We start from the raw sequence: 20597 nt of genomic DNA, 5'->3' as shown, positions 1-20597 counted from the left end.
CGTGTGCGGCACCGTATGGAAGGGGTTAAATGTGAGATGGAGTTACAAGGTTGGATAGAGTGAGAAATGAGATGAGAAGGAGAGCAGGGTTGGAAAAGGAGATGGGAGATCAAGTTCATGAAAGAGGACTGGGATAGTTTGGACACATGGAAAGGGCAAGTGAAGAAAGATTAATAAAAAAAAAATGTGTGGAAGACAGAGGGGGATAGTGCAAACACGAAGAGACAACCGAGGATGAGGTGGATGGATGAGATAAAAGGGGCATTGAACAAGAAGGGGGTGTCTGTTGAAGAAGGAAGGGAGAAGGCAGAAGATAGGGGTGAGTGGAGAATGGCTGTGTATGGATGGGGAATAGGGGAGGTTAGGGAGTGGTTATGTGTGAATATTTTGATGCAGCCCAAAGGGATTTCTCACAGTCTCCAATATTACTACATGAAGGGATAAAGAGGTGGGGTGCCAATTAAATGAAGCAGCCTTGCTGTGGATATGCTGTCTCTTGCTGCATTGCATCTGACCCAGGACAATGGGTGAGATGCAGGGATGACCCATCATCCAGGAAGAGATAGGATTGAAGAGTGTTTAGTAGGGGAAGGTAAGGACCCTGTAGTTTGCTTAAGTGCTGGAAGCAATGATATAGGTAAGTTAGGGAGTGAGGAGTTGTTTGGGCAATTCCGGGATGCGCTAGACAAGATTAGAAATAGGGGAGGTGTTCCTGTTGTATGTGGAATCCTTCCGAGGCATAGAGTTGGAGGCATGTGGCATTCCAGGACTACTGTAATGAATTGCAGGCTGGCAAAACATTGTAAGGCCAATGGATGGGCATTTGTCGACAACTGGGACTGTTTTTATGGTAGGAATCATCTATATACAAGGGACGGGGTGCACTTGTCGCCCAAAGGATTTTGGCTCCTTGCTGAATCCCTTGAGTGAGAAGTAAGCATCCTACAGGGTTTTTTCGGGTAGATTACCTGGGAGTAGGGGGGGAAGTATCGGAATATAGTTTAGGCAATAGAAACAACTTAGAGAGGGACTGTGAAAAGAATCACCAAAGCAGGTGGAGGGAAGATAAACTTAAAGTTTATTATACAAATACCAGAAGCATAATTAACAAAATTGATTTGCTGTGAGGTAAAGCATGCACAGAGAATTTCGATATTATAGCCATTACTGAGTCCTGGATCAACATGGCTGATAAACATTTCCTTCTGGAAATCAAAATAGAAGGATATAAGTTTTTTCACAAGGATAGGGTTGGCAGGAGTGGGGGAGGTGTAGCACTTTTCGTTGAAAATACAATAAACTGTATTATCAACAATTTGATTAAGGAAGAGGACTGTACGGAATCCATTTGGGTAGAGATTATAAGCAAGAATAAGAAAGTTATTATTGGTGTCTTGTATAGACCTCCTAAACTCAGCATTGAGCAGACTGATCCCGATTCATGAAATTCAGAGCGTCCCAGTACAAAAATGTTGTGATCATGGGAGATTTTAATTATAGAAACATTGACTGGGAAACTTTAATAGGAGATCAGAAAACAAAGAAATTCCTAGATGTGGTGCAGGATAATTTCCTAAAACAAGTGATCGATCCTATGAGGGGAGTGAATACTCTGGACTTGGTTTTAACTAATAATGAGCACCTAATGAGTAACATAAAAGTGGGAGATAGTCTAGGCTCTAGTGATCATCAAGAAACAAGATTTAATACTATTTGGGAAGAATTAAAAAGTGCGAATAACGTCCGAGTACCAGACTTCAGGAGAGCACACTTTGACAATATAAAAACCTATTTGAAATTGAATATGCAATGTCATGCAGACGTTTCGGACACTGTTGAGTCTCGGTGCGTGACCGGGGGTCAGGTCATGACCAGGGGTTGGGTCACGGAGGGTAATAAGCATTTGGGTCAGGTAATTTGGGGGCGAGGGCTCTACAGACAGGTCAGTGATTTGGATGAAATGTATAGCAATCTAACTGATTTAATTTTTAATGCACAAAATACATTTATCCCTCTGAAGTCAAGATGGAAAAATAGTAATACTCCCAAATGGATGACGGACAGATTGAAATATGAGATCGGAATGAAAAGAGGACTTTACATAAAAATAAAAAAAATGGGGAAACACACCTTAGATCAAGATATAACGAAATGGCAAAGCTGGTTAAAAAGAATACACATACAGCAAAACGTAATTATGAAATTAAGGTTGCTAGTCAAGCAAGATCCGACCCAAAGGGTTTCTTTCAACTCTATAGAAAAAAAAATAAAGAAAGAATAGGACCATTTAAAAATTATGAAAATGTCATGATAGAATCAGAGGAAAACATGAGTGAGGAGTTTAACAATTATTTTCTATCGGTGTTTACTAATGAGAGGTTAGATAAAGTACCTAACTGCGATCCGATTTTCAGAGGGGATGAAGAAAGTAGTCTATTTAATATCAGCATTAGTAAAGCAGAAGTAGTCAAGCAGATTGAAAGACTTAAAGCTACAAAATCCCCAGGTCCAGACAAAAATTTTCCGAGAATGCTAAAGGAGTGTAAATTTGAAATCTGTGACCAGTTAACTGAAATATTTAAATCAGTAGACACTGGTTTTATGCCTACTGCTTGGAGGCAAGCAGACATTGTTCCTGTTTTTAAGAAGGGAGATAGATCGTCTATATGCAACTACAGCCCAATCAGTTTGACATCGGTTATAGGGAAAATGCTTGAATCAGTAATAGTAAACAGACTCGGAGAACACATCGAAAGACATAATTTAATTTGTGATTCACAGCATGGTTTCTCCAAGGGTAAGTCATGTGTGACTTATCTTCTATCCTTTTACACTAAAGTACATAAGGCGTCAGAAAACAATGATAATTACAATGTTATTTACCTTGACTTTAGTAAAGCGTTCCACAAGGTGCCACACCAGAGACTACTAAATAAAATCAAAGCCCATGGCATAGGAGGAAAAGTGTTAGAATGGATTAGAACTTGGATTAGTAACAGAAAACAACGGGTCACCATAAATGGAGTAAAATCTAGGTGGGGCAATGTTACTAGTGGGGTCCCCCAGGGCTCAGTTTTGGGTCCCTTGTTGTTCATTATATACATAAACGACTTAGACGATGGGATAGTGATGTTGGTAAGTTTGCGGACAACACTAAAATAGGATGCCTAATTAGGTCAGGAGATGACGCAGAGATTCTGTAGGATGATCTTAACAAATTGTTTACATGGTCGGTAAATGGCAAATGAACTTCAATAACAAGTGTAGCATGTTAAACGTAGGGCTACACAACCCTGAAAATAGATACAGCTTAGATAACACGCTTTTAAAAAGGAAATTTAGATTTAAAAATGAAATAGCCAGGAATTGGTTTACTAATAGGGTGGTTGACGAATGGAATAAACTTAGTAACCATGTAGTAAGCACTGAAAATATCAGTTGTTTTAAGAAACGATTAGACAACTTTATGGATGGGGATGACAGGTGGTGATGGATACAGAGCTGCCTAGTGTAGGCCTTGTCTTTTGCAGTCTCCTTCATTTTTATGTTCTTATATGTAGTGAGTCCAGACCTTAAAACCAGGAAACAGTGCATTAGCGCCAGGAATAAAGCTAACAGAGATAACAGGTTTCATTGCTAGGACGGTAATGAATAGAAGTGCAGAGGTAATTATTAAACTCTATCTAGCAATAGTTGGACCCATCCTTGACTATGTGGTACAGTTTTGGTCTCTGTCCTACAAAATGGACATCAATTAACCAGAATCAGTACAGAGAAGAATGACCAAAATGATACATGGACTCCGAAATTTCCCTTACGAAGAGAGGCTTAGGCACCTTAACTTACACTCTGGAAAGACGCAGAGTGCAGGGTGATCTAATAGAGGTGTTCAAGTGGATCAAAGGCTTTAACAAGGGTGATGAAAACAAGGTCATCATATTAAAACAACAGGGCAGGACTCGCAGTAATGGTTATAAAGTGGACAAATTTAGATTTAAAAAGGAAATAGGCAAGAATTGGTTTACTAATAGGGTGGTCGACGAATGGAATAAACTTAGTAACCATGTAGTAAGCGCTGAAACTATCAGTTGTTTTAAGAAACGATTACACAACTTTATGGATGGGGATGACAGGTAGTGATGGATACGGAGCTGCCTAGTGTAGGCCTTATGGTCTCTTGCAGTCTCCTTCATTCTTATGTTCTTATGAGAGGGAGGGAGGGAGGGAGAGGAGGTGAATGGGGATGAAATGGGTGGGAATGGGATTATACCTTTTGACTTTGGCTCCCTCTCTTGTAAGGGGGAAAAAAGCCCTTGGTATATATATGTATATATATATATATATATATTATATACATATATATATATATATATATATATATATACATATATATATATGCACAAATTCAAATAAATTATGTAGGACCACCATAGAATCCCAACTAAGACATACACAACCAGTCTTCTAAAAGTTCATTCATTACCTCTTCATAAGTTTCCTCTACTTTATCTCCAAGATTATGCTCTATAATTGGAAGATTTTTATGAATAAATCCTGCAGCTTTAGCCACCTCTGGAAGCACATGGTGTTTTAGGCTAGCTACTTCCCACAGGCTGCTATTGCTTGCACCACATTTGGCAGGATCTGGCTCCATTGGGTCAAAAGGATCATTTTCAAGTTCTGCAACAAAGATGGTTTATACAAATTACATACATGCAAGGCCCTTTCCCCTTAATATGGGGGGGTGGCTGAGTCAAAGCAAGACTAACACACTTCCGATTACACCACCAACACACTTCTCTCCAATTCCCAGCTGTGACTGTTACCTGCCCTAACAGTCCAAGCATATAGGGCAAAGGTGACAGCTTCATCTGCAGCTATCCTCCTAGCTAGGATTCATCAAACAAGACCCCAGTAGCCCGGGGTCTCATAATTTTCTCAAGGAATATAGTACTAATCCCGGGATTTTCTCAGCATAAGCTATTTGAGTTGTCCATAAGCTAGAGATCTCATGAATTTACCAGGATTCCCACATGTCTCAGTGAATACGGGGAAACCATGGTATGTTTCAATTTCCTGGGAAATCATGGTATGTCTCAGTTTCCCGTCAATACATCGGGAAAGTATGAATTACAACATTTTTAACACATGACATGTTGATTATGTTAACATTATATTTAATATGAATATTTAATTCATAACATATATATACAGTATATACTAGCACATTCTGTGGATAACACATAAGGAAATGTAAGTATATAAAGAAAATACCAATTTTATTTACAAACGGTTAATGTATTACACAGTCAAGATTTCAGCTACCCCCTCCCCCTCCCTACCACCCCATCCCTCTTTCTGCTCTCAGTTGCTTATTAGGATTTCATGCCTGAGCTTTTCAGAGTAGCATATGATCTCAATTACTTTTTATCTGATGAAAAAAAGAAAATGTCGATACTTCATTACTAATAATAAATACTGATTAAGAGTAATTTCCAATTACTAATAACTACTAATTACTATCATAAACAAAACGCAAGAGTTTCCAGGGAAAAACATGATCCCAGTGTCCTAGGAAAATCAAGGGGTCTCACTAAACTGTTGTCCTCATGGAAAAGTTGTGAATCCCGAGAAAATCTTGAGACATATTACATGTACTTCACTCCCTCTGTGCTGGGATAGTCCTGGGAGTATCAAATACCTTTCCCGGAAATGTATGTCTAAGGGAGCGACAAGATCCTGAGTCCCGAGATCTCATTTAATGAACCCTACTCCTAGATTAGGCTCCCCAGCTTCTTCTTTCCAAGATATAAGAATAGATGAGGTACAAGCTTGGATGTCTATTATGTGTGCATGTACTGTACTCAAAGTCAGATAGATTGCTGTCCAAGGAACAACTTATAACAACTAATACTAACCTGGTACATCTGGGTTGTGGATAAGCACTCTCAGATTTGGATAACGAATCAGTAGGTTGACAATAAAGTGTAGCAGCATAACAATGCATGGTGCAGGTGCCTGTAGAGCCAACCACGACATGCGCTTGGCAAAGGCTGCAACAAGGTATCCTGGCAGATGACTTTGGAAAAAAAAAAAAAATTAAAAACATATATACATGTAACGTAGGTGTCGTAACACACGAATAAAATAAAACTTAAACCCACTCTCGGAGAAAGATAAGCTGAGATACAGAGTAAAACCGTATATTTCGACCACTGACTGTGGTCCTCTTCAGCAGTTACAATTATAAGGTACATAGACAAGAGGTTATATACAGAGGAGGAAGGGGCATTTATTTACATTTTTTCAGTAATCATCCGGATAATATAAAATATAGTGTTGCCTCGGGCCTTTATTTAAGAGCTCTTCGGATTTGCAGCCCGGAATTTCTCAACTCAGAAATTGAATCAGTGCGCACTCAATTATTAAAAATAGGCTACCCAGACTGGTTTCTGACAAAAGCCCTCAGCAAAGCCAAAACCAGTCATTTTAGAACAAACAATTCCAACACAAAATTTGTTTGGGATAAATCAAATATCAAACTCCCTTATAACGAATCCATGCATGCCGCATCTAAATTATTACCTAGGAACCAAATCAAGGTCACTTTTAGTTACCCAAATAATATTTTTAAAAAAGTAGTAAATGTCCATCATAGAACATCCAATAAGGACATATCTGGAGTATACAAGATACCATGTCTCGACTGTGATAAAGTGTACTGGGGACAAATGGGACGTGATCTACCCACTAGGATCAAAGAACATAAAAATTCTATACGATACGGCCAAGAAAACTCAGCTGTATTCCTCCATTCTAGCCTTTTAGATCACAGAATAGATTGGAGGAATGCAGCTACAGTGTACAATTCAAATTGTAGTTTCAAAAGAAAAATTATTGAGTCCTCACTAATAAAAAAGTTTCCTAATTATAATATATCCAAAGGTCAATGGTCACCTGATGCTATAACTAGTATGGCGGTTGACAAGTTCATCTCTACAGGACGTAACGTCCGACCTAACTCGGGGCATGTGACCCAAGGCTTACTGAGTCCCCCAATGCCCCTTCCTCCTCTGTATATAACCTCTTGTCTATGTACCTTATAATTGTAACTGCTGAAGAGGACCACAGTCAGTGGTCGAAATATACGGTTTTACTCTGTATCTCAGCTTATCTTTCTCCGAGAGTGGGTTTAAGTTTTATATATACATATATATCAAAGAACAAAATCCCTTTTATAAGTGGGGTGGCTGAGTCAAAGCATACACCCACCTACCCATCCAAAACCAATTCATCACCCCTCCCCTCAGCACTAGGAGGCAGTTGAATTTATTATATTTTTTTTTTATCACAACAACAAAAATCAATGTTCAATCTATATCAAAATCTCATTGTTGTACTAGAAACTACAGAATGTAGGACATTCTATATTTTATAAGAATCAAAATGCTTTTGAAAGCAATAAAAAAAAGTCAAAGATAAAAGTTGAATTTATATTTTTTTCCCACATCAAAAATCAATATTCAATCTACATTATCTCATTATTATATTTAAAGAAACTATACATGGAAGATATATATATATATATATATATATATATATATATATATATATATATATATATATTTAAGAATCAAAATGCTTTTGAAAGCAATAAGGAAAAACTCAAGGGCAAAAGTTCAGAACCCATAAATCAATACATACATACATACATATACCAAGGCTTTTTCCCCCTTTCAAGGGAGGTAGCCAAAAAGGGAAAGGCATAAAAACACTCCCACCCATTTCATCCCTAAATACTCTCCACACCCCTCCCACCCTCCCTCTCATCTGAGCACCTCCTGGATGACGGGTCATCCCTGCACCCAGCCCACCGCCCTGGGTCAGAAGCAGTGTCGCAAGACACAGCACATCCACAGCAAGGCCGCTTCATTTAATCGGCGACCCCCCCTCTCCGTCCCCCCTTGCATATAAGGAGAGGACGGGGAGAAATCCCTTCGGGCTGCGTCAAAATTTACTCACACATACTACCTCACCCCCACCCCCCCGCCCATTCCTCCTCATGCAATCACAGCATCATCCATATACAACCATTCTCCACTCACCTCTGTCTTCCGTCCTCTCCCTTCCTTCCTCAACAGACATTCCCCTCTTCCCCAAAGCCCCCTTCACCCCATCCATCCACCTCATCCTACGACGTCCCCTCATGTTCACTCCCTCCACATCTGCCTTCCATACCTCTTTTACTAGTCTTTCTTCACTCATTCTTTCCATGTGTCCAAACCATCCTAATATTCTTTCATCAACCCTATCTCCCAGCTCCTTTTTCACCCCTGTTCTCCTCCTCACCTCCTCATTTCTCACTCTATCCAGCATAGTAACCCCCATCATACTTCTCAAACACATTCAAACTCCTTCTCTCTTATGTTCCATGTTTCCGCCCCATACAGTGCTGTTGGCACTTTCTTCACTCATCCTTCATACAGTCTCCTCTTCGCATCCATTCCTAAATGTCTATTCCTCATTACACTCTTTAATCCACCAAGGCATTTACTCGCTTCTCTCAATCTACATTCTACCTCCACCTTCACTCCACCTTTTCCTGCTACACTTGCACCCAAGTATCTAAAACTATCCACTTCCTCCAGTCGCTCTCCCTTAATGTTCACTTCCAGTCTACTGCCACTTTCACCCCTTGTACATCTCATCACCTTACTTTTACCCACATTTATCTTTAGCTTTCTTCTATCACATACTCTCCCAAACTCTGCCACCAGCTTCCTCAATCCCTCCTCCGACCCTGCCACAAGCGAAGTGTCGTCCGCAAACCACAGCTGGCTCACCTCCCACTTTTCTTCATTTTCTTTAACCATCTCCAATCCTTGACCCACTACCCTAGCATTCACCTCTCACACCACCCCATCCATGTATAAGTTGAACAGCCAGGGTGACATAACGCATCCTTGACGAAGTCCCACCTTTACTTCAAACCACTCACTCTCTCCATTTCCAATCCTGACACAAGCTCTACTACTCTCATAAAAACTCTTGACAGCTCCCAAAAGCTTTCCTCCTATCCCATAAATCTGCATAACCTCCCACAGTGCCTTTCTGTCTACCCTATCATAAGCCTTTTCCAGATCCATAAAAGCCCAAAAAACATCCTTCCCATTTCCTATAGCTTTCTCACATATCTGTCTTACCACAAAGATCTGATCTACACAACCTCTACCTGTCCTAAATCCACACTGTTCCTCACCAATTACTCCTTCTGTTCCTCTCCTAATCCTCTCAATCAAGATCCTCCCATAAGCCTTCCCTACTACACTTAACAAGCTAATCCCTCTGAAACTACTACATTCACACTTGTCCCCTTTTCCCTTGTAAAGAGGAACTATACAGGCACTTCTCAAGTCCTCCGGTACTCTACCCTCTCTCCAGCAAACATTAAATAACCTCACCAACCAGTCCACCATCACTGTACCTCCCTTTTTCAGACATTCTACATGGCATCCATCCAGACCAGGTGCCTTACCTGCTTTCATCATCTTAACAACTGCCTTCACCTCATCCTTCCTTATTTCTCCTCCATTCTCCTCACTCATCACTCTCATTTTCTTCGCATTTCCCACTGCAGCTATCTTTCCCTCCCTATCCTCCTTCACATTTAGCAACTCCCTAAAATATTCTGCCCATCTTCCCCTTACTGCCTTCTCTTCCATTATCATCTCTCCATCTGCACCTTTTACCTTTTCTTCCCTACTTGATTCGCCTCCTCTTCCTCTCTTAATTTCTTTCCAAAACATCTTTTTATTACTTTCAAAATTTTCTGTCATACTCCTACCCCATTTCACATCTGCTCTCCTCTTTGCCTCCTTTACCTTTTGCTTTACTTCTCTTTTCTTTTCTTTGTACATCTCATATAACTCCCTCGTCCTCTTTTGTAACCAATCTGTGAATGCTCGCTTCTTCTCTTCTACAACCTTCTTTGTTTCCTCATCCCACCATTCACTACCCTTTCTTCTATTTCCCCCTGTCCTTCTTGTTCCACACACCATCCTTGCACACTTTATGACTCCCTCCTTGAACCATCCCCATTCCTCCTCCACACCCATCTCTGCTCCATCCTTTACTCCCTCCCACTCCTCCTTCAGCATCTTTTCGTACTCCTTCTCCTTTTCCTTTTCATTCAAGGAGTTCACTCTAAGAACCTCCCTACCTTTTGTCCCTTTCCTCTTTCTCCATCTATCCTCCACTCTCAGCTTACCTTCCACCAAAAAATGATCTGATATTCCCCCACCCTCTCCCCTTAGCACATGTACATCCTTAACTCTTCCTATCATAATCCTATTTACCACTACATAATCCATTAGCGCTCTATCTGCCACCCTTCCCTCCACCACCCTCTCCCATGTGTACTTATGCTTGACTTTCTTCCGAAACACTCTATTTGCTATCATCAACTCTCTTTCTAGACACATTTCCACCATCAACTCTCCACTATGATTCAATACATACATACATACACCAAGGCTTTTTCCCCCTTACAAGGGAGGTAGCCAAAAAGAAAAAGGCATAAAATCATTCCCACCCATTCCATCCCTGAATACACTCCACTCCTCTCCACCCTCCCTTTAATCTTAGCACCTCCTGGATGACAGGTTGTCCCTGCACCCTGTCCACTGCCCTGGGTCAGAGGCTGTGTAGCAAGGCACAGCACATCCAGAGCAAGGCCACTTCATTAAATTGGCAACCCCCCCTCTCCATCCCCCCATCCAGAAAAGGAGAAGACAGGGAGAAATCCCTTCGGGCTGCATCACAACATCATACATATACAACCATTCTCCATTCACCCGTCTTCTGTCCTCTCCCATCCTTCCTCAACAGACATTCCCCTCTTCCCCAAAGCCCCCTTCACCCCATCCATCTCATCCTAGGACGTCCCCTCATGTTTACTCCCTCCACATCTGCCTTCCATACCTCCTTTACTAATCTTTCTTCACTCATTCTTTCCATATGTCCAAACCATCCTAATACTCTTTCATCAACTCTATCTCCCAACTCCCTTTCCACCCCTGTTCTCCTCCTCACCTCCTCATTTCTCACTCTATCCAGCATAGTAACCCCCATCATACTTCTCAGACACCTCATCTCAAACACATTCAAACTCCTTCTCTCTTATGTTCCATGTTTCTGCCCCATACAGTGCTGTTGGCACAATCACTCCTTCATACAGTCTCCCCTTAGCATCCATTCCCAAATGTCTATTCCTCATTACACTCTTCAATCCACCAAGGCATTTACTTCCTTCTCTCAATCTACATTCTACCTCCACTCCACCTTTTCCTCCCACATTTGCACCCAAATATCTAAAACTATCCATTTCCTCTAGTCACTCTCCCTTAATGCTCACTTCCAGTCTGCTGCCACTTTTACCCCTTGTACATCTCATCACCTTACTTTTACCCACATTTATCTTCAGCTTTCTTCTTTCACACACTCTCCCAACCTCTGTCACCAACTTCCTCAATCCCTCCTCTGATCCTGCCACAAGCGCAAAGTCATCTGCAAACAACAGCTAGCTCACCTCCCACTTTTCTCCATTTTCTTTAACCATCTCCAATCTTTGTGGTAAGACAGATATGTGAGAAAGCTATAGGAAAGGGGAAGGATGTTTTTTGGGCTTTTATGGATCTGGAAAAGGCTTATGATAGGGTAGACAGAAAGGCACTGTGGGAGGTTATGCAGATATACAGGATAGGAGGAAAGCTTCTGGGAGCTGTCAAGAGTTTTTATGAGAGTAGTAGAGCTTGTGTCAGGATTGGAAATGGAGAGAGTGAGTGGTACGAGGTAAAGGTGGGACTTCGTCAAGGATGCGTTATGTTACCCTGGCTGTTCAACTTATACATGGATGGGGTGGTGCGAGAGGTAAATGCAAGGGTAGTGGGTCAGGGATTGGAGATGGTTAAAGAAAATGGAGAAAAGTGGAAGGTGAGCCAGCTGTTGTTTGCGGACGACACTGCGCTTGTGGCAGGATCAGAGGAGGGATTGAGGAAGTTGGTGGCAGAGTTTGGGAGAGTATGTGATAGCAGAAAGCTAAAGCTAAATGTAGGTAAAAGTAAGGTGATGAGATGTACAAGGGGTGAAAGTGGCAGTAGACTGGAAATGAGCATTAAGGGAGAGCGACTGGAGGAAGTGGACAGTTTTAGATACTTGGGTGCAAATGTGGCAGGAAAAGGTGGAGTGAAGGTGGAGGTAGAATGTAGATTGAGAGAGGCGAGTAAATGCCTTGGTGGATTAAAGAGTGTAATGAGGAATAGATATTTGGGAATGGATGCTAAGAGGACTGTATGAATGAGTGATTGTGCCAACAGCAATGTATGGGGCAGAAACATGGAACATAAGAGAAAAAGAGAGGAGTTTGAAAGAGTGAAGAAAGATTAGTAAAAGAGGTATGGAAGGCAGATGTGGAGGGAGTGAACATGAGGGGACGTCTGAGGCTGAGGTGGATGGATGGGGTGAAGGGGGCTTTGGGGAAGAGGGGAATGTCTGTTGAGGAAGGACGGGGGAGGACAGAAGACAGGGGTGAATGGAGAATGGTTGTATATGGATGATGTTGTGATTGCATGAGGTGGAATGGACGGGGGGATGGGGGTGAGGTAGTATGTGTGAGAAAAATATGACGCAGCCCGAAGGGATTTCTCCCCGTCTTCTCCTTTTATGCAATGGGGGGACGGAGAGGGGGGGTCAACGATTTAATGAAGCGGCCTTGCTGTGGATGTGCTGTGTCTTGCGACACTGCTTCTGACCCAGGGCAGTGGACAAGGTGCAGGGATGACCCGTCATCCAGGAGGTGCTAAGATAAGAGGGAGGGTGGAGGGGTAAGGAGTGTATTCAGGGATGGAATGGGTGGAAATTATTTTATGCCTTTTCCTTTTTGGCTACCTCCCTTGTAAGGGGGAAAAAGCCTTGGTATATGTATGTATGGCATATGTATCTCCAATCGCTGACCCACCACCCTTGCATTTACCTCTCGCACCACCCCATCCATGTATAAGTTGAACAGCCAGGCCGACATAACGCATCTTTGATGAAGACCCACCTTTATTTCGAACCACTCACTCTCTCCATTTCTAATCCTGACACATGCTCTACTACTCTCGTAAACTCTTGACAGCTCCTAGAAGCTTTCCGCCTATCCCTTATATTCGCAAAACCTCCCACAGTGCCTTCCTGTCTACCCTGTCATAAGCCTTTTCCAGATCCATAAAAGCCCCAAAAACATTCTTCCCCTTTCCTATAAATCAATACAAGAACAAATAACTCAAAACATAAATTTGAGAATAATCTGATACAAACATGCTTGCATTTACCAAAAGGTCCTTTTCCCTTATTAAATGGGATGACCTTAGTCATGGCATGCATACACCCTTCTATCTTTGGTCTTATTACTTATGTGTACAAAAAAACAAATTATAATGATGGGTGCGAAGCTTGAGAAAATGGAAAGTTTTAAGTACTTGGGTTTGCATGTGTCAGAGAATGGAGGAGTGGATGTGGAAGTGAATTATACTTTAAAGAAAATATCGGGACTGAAGCATGTTATGAAAAAAGTATTTGAGGATAAATGCAAAGAGAAAGTTGTACCAGTCATTCATACCATTGCTCCTGGTCTCTTGCAGAAGACCTGTAACCTTCAGGTAACAGGCAACAACCTTTGGGCAGGTCTACAATAACTCAAGGAATATCTTCCCTAAGTGAATTATGATCCCACCCAGAGGCTGTTGGTGGTTACCTGAAGGCTGCAAGTCTTCTGCAAGAGAAAGCAGGTGCAACAAATTGACTGATATATGCATATATATTGTATCAATCAATCCATTTCTCCAGATCTCTTACAAGGGACCCACAACTCCCTAATCCAGCAACAATCATATTTTGATTGACCCATAGATCATTTAACCCCTTCCATGCAATGACCCCTACATAGGCATCATTGAGGCATGGGTGGGCATACAAGGATGCCGGCTTTGGCATCTTGATTATATTTATTTTACAGTTGTTGCTGAGTGATCCTGTATTCTGTGAACTGGCTTGATCATGTTTTCTGTGGTTATTAATATTCAGATTGAAAGAGAATGAGTAATGTAGCTGTAACTTTATATCTTATAATGCAAGTATTGTGATGCATCATCGAATCACTGCATCAGGCAGCCAATACTGCCTGCGAGAATTTGACTAGGATTGAAGAGGTTAAAGAAGAGATTGTGTTGATGTCTACACAGGGTGACAGTGGGGCAGTATTGAATGAGGTTTAAAGTGTCTTGTGTATGGTAGTTGTATCTAGGGCAACTGAAATTTGTGGCCAGGCCAATTTGGTGTTGATAAAATTTAATATGGGGTGACTGCCTGTATGCTGTTGCCCCAGTGTGGTCCTTACTTGTTCTGGGAGTGATTTTTCTGCTGAGCTGATGTCTGGGATAGTCTGATGAAGTATGGAATTTGGGGTCTGTCTAGGAGAGCTGGTTTTGTAATCTGAATGTGTATGTGTTCTCATTTGGAAGTGCACATATATGTATATATTTACTTACGATGATGACAGAAATTTATCACAAAGCATGAAGAATCGAGCTCTATATTTTGCATGGAACACTGTTGGTTCATACAATCTATAAAGTTTCTTGTAAAAGTCTGGATAGTCTCTGTAATTGAAAAAAAATAATAATAATAAAATAAAAAATTACTCATTCATAATCATTCAATTATTTCAATGCATATTACCTCAACTCTGATATATACAAGTGTGACTTACAAATTATATTTGTTAACAAGGATGAAGACTCCCTGAAGAGCTAACAGACTTATGGGACCACCTGGTAAAGGAAAAGAATAAATGTTTTAACAATAAACAATAGAACATGTACATTCAAAAATTAAAATTTCTCCCATTGAGCAATGCCATGAGAAAGACATGCATACAGTTATGCACAGCAGCTCTCAAACCAACCCACACATCACCTCACAAAAACATAACCCATTATGTTAATTAATCGATCCATAAATTCAGTTACTCCAAGTTTCTCTTACAGGAGATCCATGGTTCCCTGATAACTAAACAACAGCAACTGGATTGCCCCACAAGTCACTAAAGGAAGAGATAATGTGTTGTCTGGGTAAGGCTAGGGTAGGTCAGTGTAGGATAAGATGTTTTGTGCCTTCTGTGTGGTGATTGCATCTGGGGTAATTTGTATGTGTGGCCATGTCTATTCTGTGTTAGTACTGTTTCAAAGCTGTCAGTGACCTGAATGCAGTCATGCCACTGTACATATATATATATATCAATAGCTTTTTCCCCCTTACAAGGATGGTAGCCAAAATACAAAGACATAAAATCCGCTCCCACTCATTCCATCCCCACATACTCCACTCCCATTCACCCCCATCCTTCCCTCTTATCTTGGCTCCTCCTTGATGATGGGTCATCCCTGCATCTCACCCAGTGCCCTAGGTCAGAGGCAATGTAGCAAAACATAGCACATCCACAGCAAGGCTGCTTCATTTAATTGGCAACCCACCCCTCTCTGTCCCCTCATGCAGAAAAAGAGATGTGGAGAAATCCCTTTGGGCTGCGTCAAAAATATTATTCAAACATACTCCCTCTCCCCATCCCCCGCCCACTCCCTTCCATGCATCACATCATCCATACACAACCATTCTCCATTCAGCCCTATCTTGTCTTTTCCCTTCCTTCCTCAATAGACATTCCCCTCTTTTCCAATGCCCCTTTTACCCCATCCATCCATCTCATCCTAGGTCGTCCCTTCATGTTCACTCCTTCCACTTCTGCCTTTCACGCCTCTTTTACTAATCTTTCTTCACTCATTTTTTCCATGTGTCCAAAAAATCACAATACTCTTTCATCATCCCGGCTACCTCCCTTGGAAGGGGGAAAAAGCCTTGGTATATGTATGTATCATCCCTATCTCCCAATTCCCTTTCCATCCCCACTCTCCTCCTCACCTCTTTGTTTCTCACTCTATCCAGGCTAGTAACCCCTATCATACTTCTCAAGCATTTAATTTTAAACACCTCCTCATCTCTTACATTCCATGTTTCTGCCCCACACAGTGCTGTTGGCACAATCACTCTTTCATACAATCTCCTCTTAGCATCCATTCCCAAATATCTATTTCTCATTACACTTTTTAATCCCCCAAGGCATTTACTTGCTTCTCTAAATCTACATTCTACCTCCACCTCATTCCTCCCTTTCCCACCACATTTGCACCCAAATATCTAAAACTATCCACTTCCTCTAGTCTCTCTCCTTTAATACTCACTTCCAGTCTGCTGCCACTCCCTCCCATTGTACATCTCATCACCTTACCCACATTTATCTTCAACTTCCTTCTTTCGCACATCTTCCCAAACTCAGTCATTAACTTCCTCAATCCCTCCTCTGATCCTGCCACAAGCAGTGTCATCAGCAAACTGGTTCATCTCCCAAATTTCTCTATTTCCTTTAACCATCTCCAATCCCCAACCCATTACCCTTACATTTACCTCTTGCACCACCCCATCCATGTATAAATTGAACATACCCAGCTCTACCACTCTTGTAAAAACTACCCTTAACAGTTCTCCCCCAAACCCATATATTAGCAAAACTTCCCATAGTGCCTTTCTGTTTACCCTGTCATAAGCCTTTTCCAAATCCATTAAGGAAAAAAAAATAAGCCTTACCTTTTCCTAAAGCTTTCTTACCTATCTACCTTACTATAAAAATCTGATCCATGGAACTCCTACATACATACATATGATGATGATGATGATGATATGGTTTAACGTCACAAACTCCCTCCTATCAGAAGGCTAGGACAGTGCCCCTCACAGAGGGCTTTGTAGCGTGGAATTTAATGAACCATGCCCTTGGTTCAACTTCGCTGGTGGCAGGATTTGACCTTTGCTTTTTCCCCCTTACAAGGGAGGTAGCCAAAAAGGAAAAGGCATAAAATCATTTCCACCCATTCCATCCCTGAATACACTCTACATCCCTCCACCCTCCCTCTTATCTTAGCACCTCCTGGTGTAACTCCTACATTTCCTAAATCCACACTGTTCCTCATCAATTACTCTCTCTGGTCCTCTCCTAATCCTCTCAACCAAAACCCTCCCATAAGCCTTTCCAACTACATTCAACAAACTGATCCCTCTGAAACTACTACACTCACATTTGTCAACTTTGCCATTGTAAAGCAGAACGGCACTCCTCCAGTCCTTTGGCACTCTACCCTCCCTTAGAAACACATCATACAACCTCAATAGCCAGTCCATTATTACTCACTTCTACAGACACTCAGCATGACACCCATCTAACCCAGGTGCCTTACCTTCATTCATCATTTTCAAAACTGCTTGCACCACATCTTTCCTCATTTCTCCTCTATTTTCCTCTCACATCATGTATAATGTATAAAGAATAATCATACCTAAATCATAAGATTCCATAAAGAAATCTGTGAAGAGCAGTGGCTGCTTCATATGATGAAGAACCTTATCTGGAATAAGCACTAGAGATCGACGATACAGGTCTGGTGTCAAATTCCACTTAATGACTCTCTGCCATATGGAGTTCAAATGTTTCTTGGCTTCAGTGGTAGGGTAAGTAAAAGAGTAGTGTTCCTCTTCATTTTCAGCATCTGGAAAATGAATGTTGAAGATTAATACACCTTTAAAAAAATAAATAATGAAGAAGTAACATAAGAAGCATATGTGCCAATAAGGCTACAGGGTTAGACGACATTCCTGGGAGGTTTGTTAAGGATGGAGCCACAATAATAACTCCTCCAATAACCCACATAATAAATCTGTCTATCAGTTCAGGATTTATCCCAAGCGACATGAAAAGGGCTAGGGTAACACCTCTTTATAAGAAAAACGCAAAAACTGAGACAGGTAACTACAGGCCTGTTTCAATTCTAGGTATTATTTCCAAGGTTTTGGAAGTATCATATACAATCAATTAGGGAACGTAATCTACTACACGCCATGCAATCTGGTTTTAGACAGAATTACTCAACAGACACCAGCTTAATATACCTTTACGATCTAATAAAACAGGAATGCGACAGAGGCAACTACACGGGTTTAGTTTTGTTGGATCTACAAAAGGCATTTGACACAGTGGACCATGATATTTTATTAAAAAAAAATTCAAGCATTAGGAGTGGCAAATGTTGGCTGGTTCAAGTCCTACCTTACAGGTCACAAACAACTTGTACAGATAAATGGAGCCTGCTCAGGTGACAGAGATAACTTGTGGTGTACCACAAAGTTCAATTCTAGGACTGCTTCTGTTCCTGGTCTATATTAACGACATGCCAGGTGCGGTGAACTGTAAGTTACTGCTATATGCAGACGACTCTGCACTAATTGTCACAGGTAGGGACCCAGTTGAAATAGAGGCACTGAGTGTCGAACTGTCATCAGTCCAGGGCTGGTTCATAGATAACAGGTTGTCTTTACACCTTGGTAAAACGTAATGTATTGTCTTCACATCAAAACCCAACCTCAGGAAACACCGCAATGTACAGGTCAGATGTGGGATTAATGTCTTGGAGTCAAAGCAAGAGGTAACCTATCTTAGAATACCCTTAGATCAGTCCCTCTCAGGGAATGCCATAATGGATAAGATTGTATCCAAGTGTTCACATAAAGTCAAATTTTTGTACAGAAAGGCCAGAAATTTTGATTTGGAAACAAAGAAGCTTCTGGTCTTAGCTTGCAGCTCTTGGTACAGTAGTCTGAGCAGAAAAAACCAGTCTCGGCTACAGGTTGCACAAAATAAGATCATTATATTTATACTAAATTTACCTCAACATAGTCATATTGGTATAGAAGAATTTAGCAATGTAGGAATGTTACCTGTAAAATATCGTGTCCAGCAGCTGAAACTAAACCAGGTTTACAATGTCATTCATAATTCTGCTCCCACATATGTGAGCTGTAATTTTACATTATCGGCTGAGAACTGAACCCGGAACAGTCAAGGGTCTTTTGTTGTATCTCATGCAGCTCTTCACCAAAAACAGCTATCACTTCACAGGTGCTCAACTATGGAACTCACTACCTGTGTCCATTAACCCTTTCACTCTGGGCTAAAATCTCGCGGGCAGCATTAGCTGCCAAACGTGCGATGTTGTGTCATAATACTCGCATTATAAAAAATAAAAGTAACCCCTGTAATGCTCATTCTCTTTCACTCGTGAATTTTGATAACCATAGAAAATATGATGAAGCCAGTTTACAGAGTATGGGGGTCATGCAGGTACAACTATAATAAATATAATCAAGACGCCGATATGGCAGCCTCGCGTATCCACTTGCTCCTCATGACGCCTACGTAGGCGTCACCGTATGGAAGGGGTTAAGAAGTCAAATAGCACGGTTACCTTCAAGAAAATAGTGAAGGGTTGCTATATGTCTCAGGTATGGACAGAGAACAGCCTTGATTTTATGTACTACTAGCTTAGTGAGGGATACCTGACTCCATGAGTAATACCATCCAAATCTGCATTCACTCATATCTATTCTGACCTCCCCCCCTTTTTTTTGTCCTTCAGAAGTTTAGTTTAGTATAAGTGTTTGATGTTACAAATTGGTTTCCACCTTTGTTTTGCTAGTCATAGTATGGTATATGTCTCAAGTAGGGTCCGAGAACAGTTATGATTTGACTATAATACAGGCCTGGTGAATCAGGGCACCAGGCAACGAGGTAATTGGACTTTTTCCTCGTTCTCCTTATTGTTTTACTCATATGAGTACTGGTCCCCTGTACCCTACTTCTGGTGCTTCAGGTTATAATGTACTACTTCCTAGTGCTCATACTAATTGCCCACTCCATCCTGAGATTCAGGTAAAATTTCATAATCAATTAATAGGTGACCCTAGCTGCAATGTAGCATTAACTATAACAACATGTTGATACAGCTGTAGAATAATGTAGTATATCATTAATGGTACTACTCTGATATAGTACTCACTCATACTGTTTTGTTACAATTTAACATTATTTTGTTGTTCCTTTGCTTAATGTAATGTTCCTTATTGTGATGGTGCTCAATTTTTGGTCTCAATATCCTATGTGTTATGAACATTTTAGTAATATTAGCAAAACTATAACAATGTTTATGTCTCATATGTGTATTGACTGGTATTACTCATGATTGTCTCTGGTCCCCTTAACCCCCTACGTATGTTGTCTGTGTGACTTAGTGTAGAATAACAATCTAATGAGGACCCCAATGGAAATAAGCGTACATGCTTTTTGTGTTATCCTCGGCAATTTGCAATTATTATTTCGAACTATATGTTCTTGTCATTATCTGCACTTCATGTATATTGATTCTTTGACAAATAAAGTCTGTCTATCTATCTATCTAGCCCCTCAAGATGTACCCAACTTCTTGCAGAAGTGGGGTAGTTGTGATCTCTTACATCATGGTGGGACCGAGTTCTCCATCAGGTCTCCATCCTTTCCTTGATGCCATAGCCTCCCATGCTGAATAGATCCTTTGGTGTTGGCTACAATAATGCTAAGA

At 41.0% G+C, this 20597-nt stretch overlaps 1 protein-coding gene across 4 annotated transcripts in view; it reads right to left on the bottom strand.

The window, feature by feature from the left end:
* Window positions 1-20597, bottom strand: part of LOC143026678 (nucleolar complex protein 4 homolog B) — a 136165-nt gene that overhangs the window by 4174 nt on the left and 111394 nt on the right. For all 4 annotated transcript variants that reach the window (XM_076187482.1, XM_076187481.1, XM_076187480.1 and 1 more), the window contains exons 7-11: window positions 17487-17696; window positions 14810-14870; window positions 14589-14699; window positions 5919-6079; window positions 4484-4680 (exon numbers count right to left, since the gene is read on the bottom strand). In XM_076187482.1, coding sequence (XP_076043597.1) covers window positions 4484-4680; window positions 5919-6079; window positions 14589-14699; window positions 14810-14870; window positions 17487-17696 — 740 coding nt within the window. The remainder of the gene's footprint in view (window positions 1-4483; window positions 4681-5918; window positions 6080-14588; window positions 14700-14809; window positions 14871-17486; window positions 17697-20597) is intronic.

The sequence above is a fragment of the Oratosquilla oratoria genome, chromosome 6, assembly GCF_046742065.1.
Source record: "Oratosquilla oratoria isolate Oo_2021 chromosome 6, ASM4674206v1, whole genome shotgun sequence".
Classification (NCBI taxonomy): Eukaryota; Metazoa; Arthropoda; class Malacostraca; order Stomatopoda; family Squillidae; genus Oratosquilla; species Oratosquilla oratoria.
The sequence above is the reverse complement of the archived record's forward strand: the minus strand, read 5'-3'. Positions and strand labels throughout refer to the sequence as shown.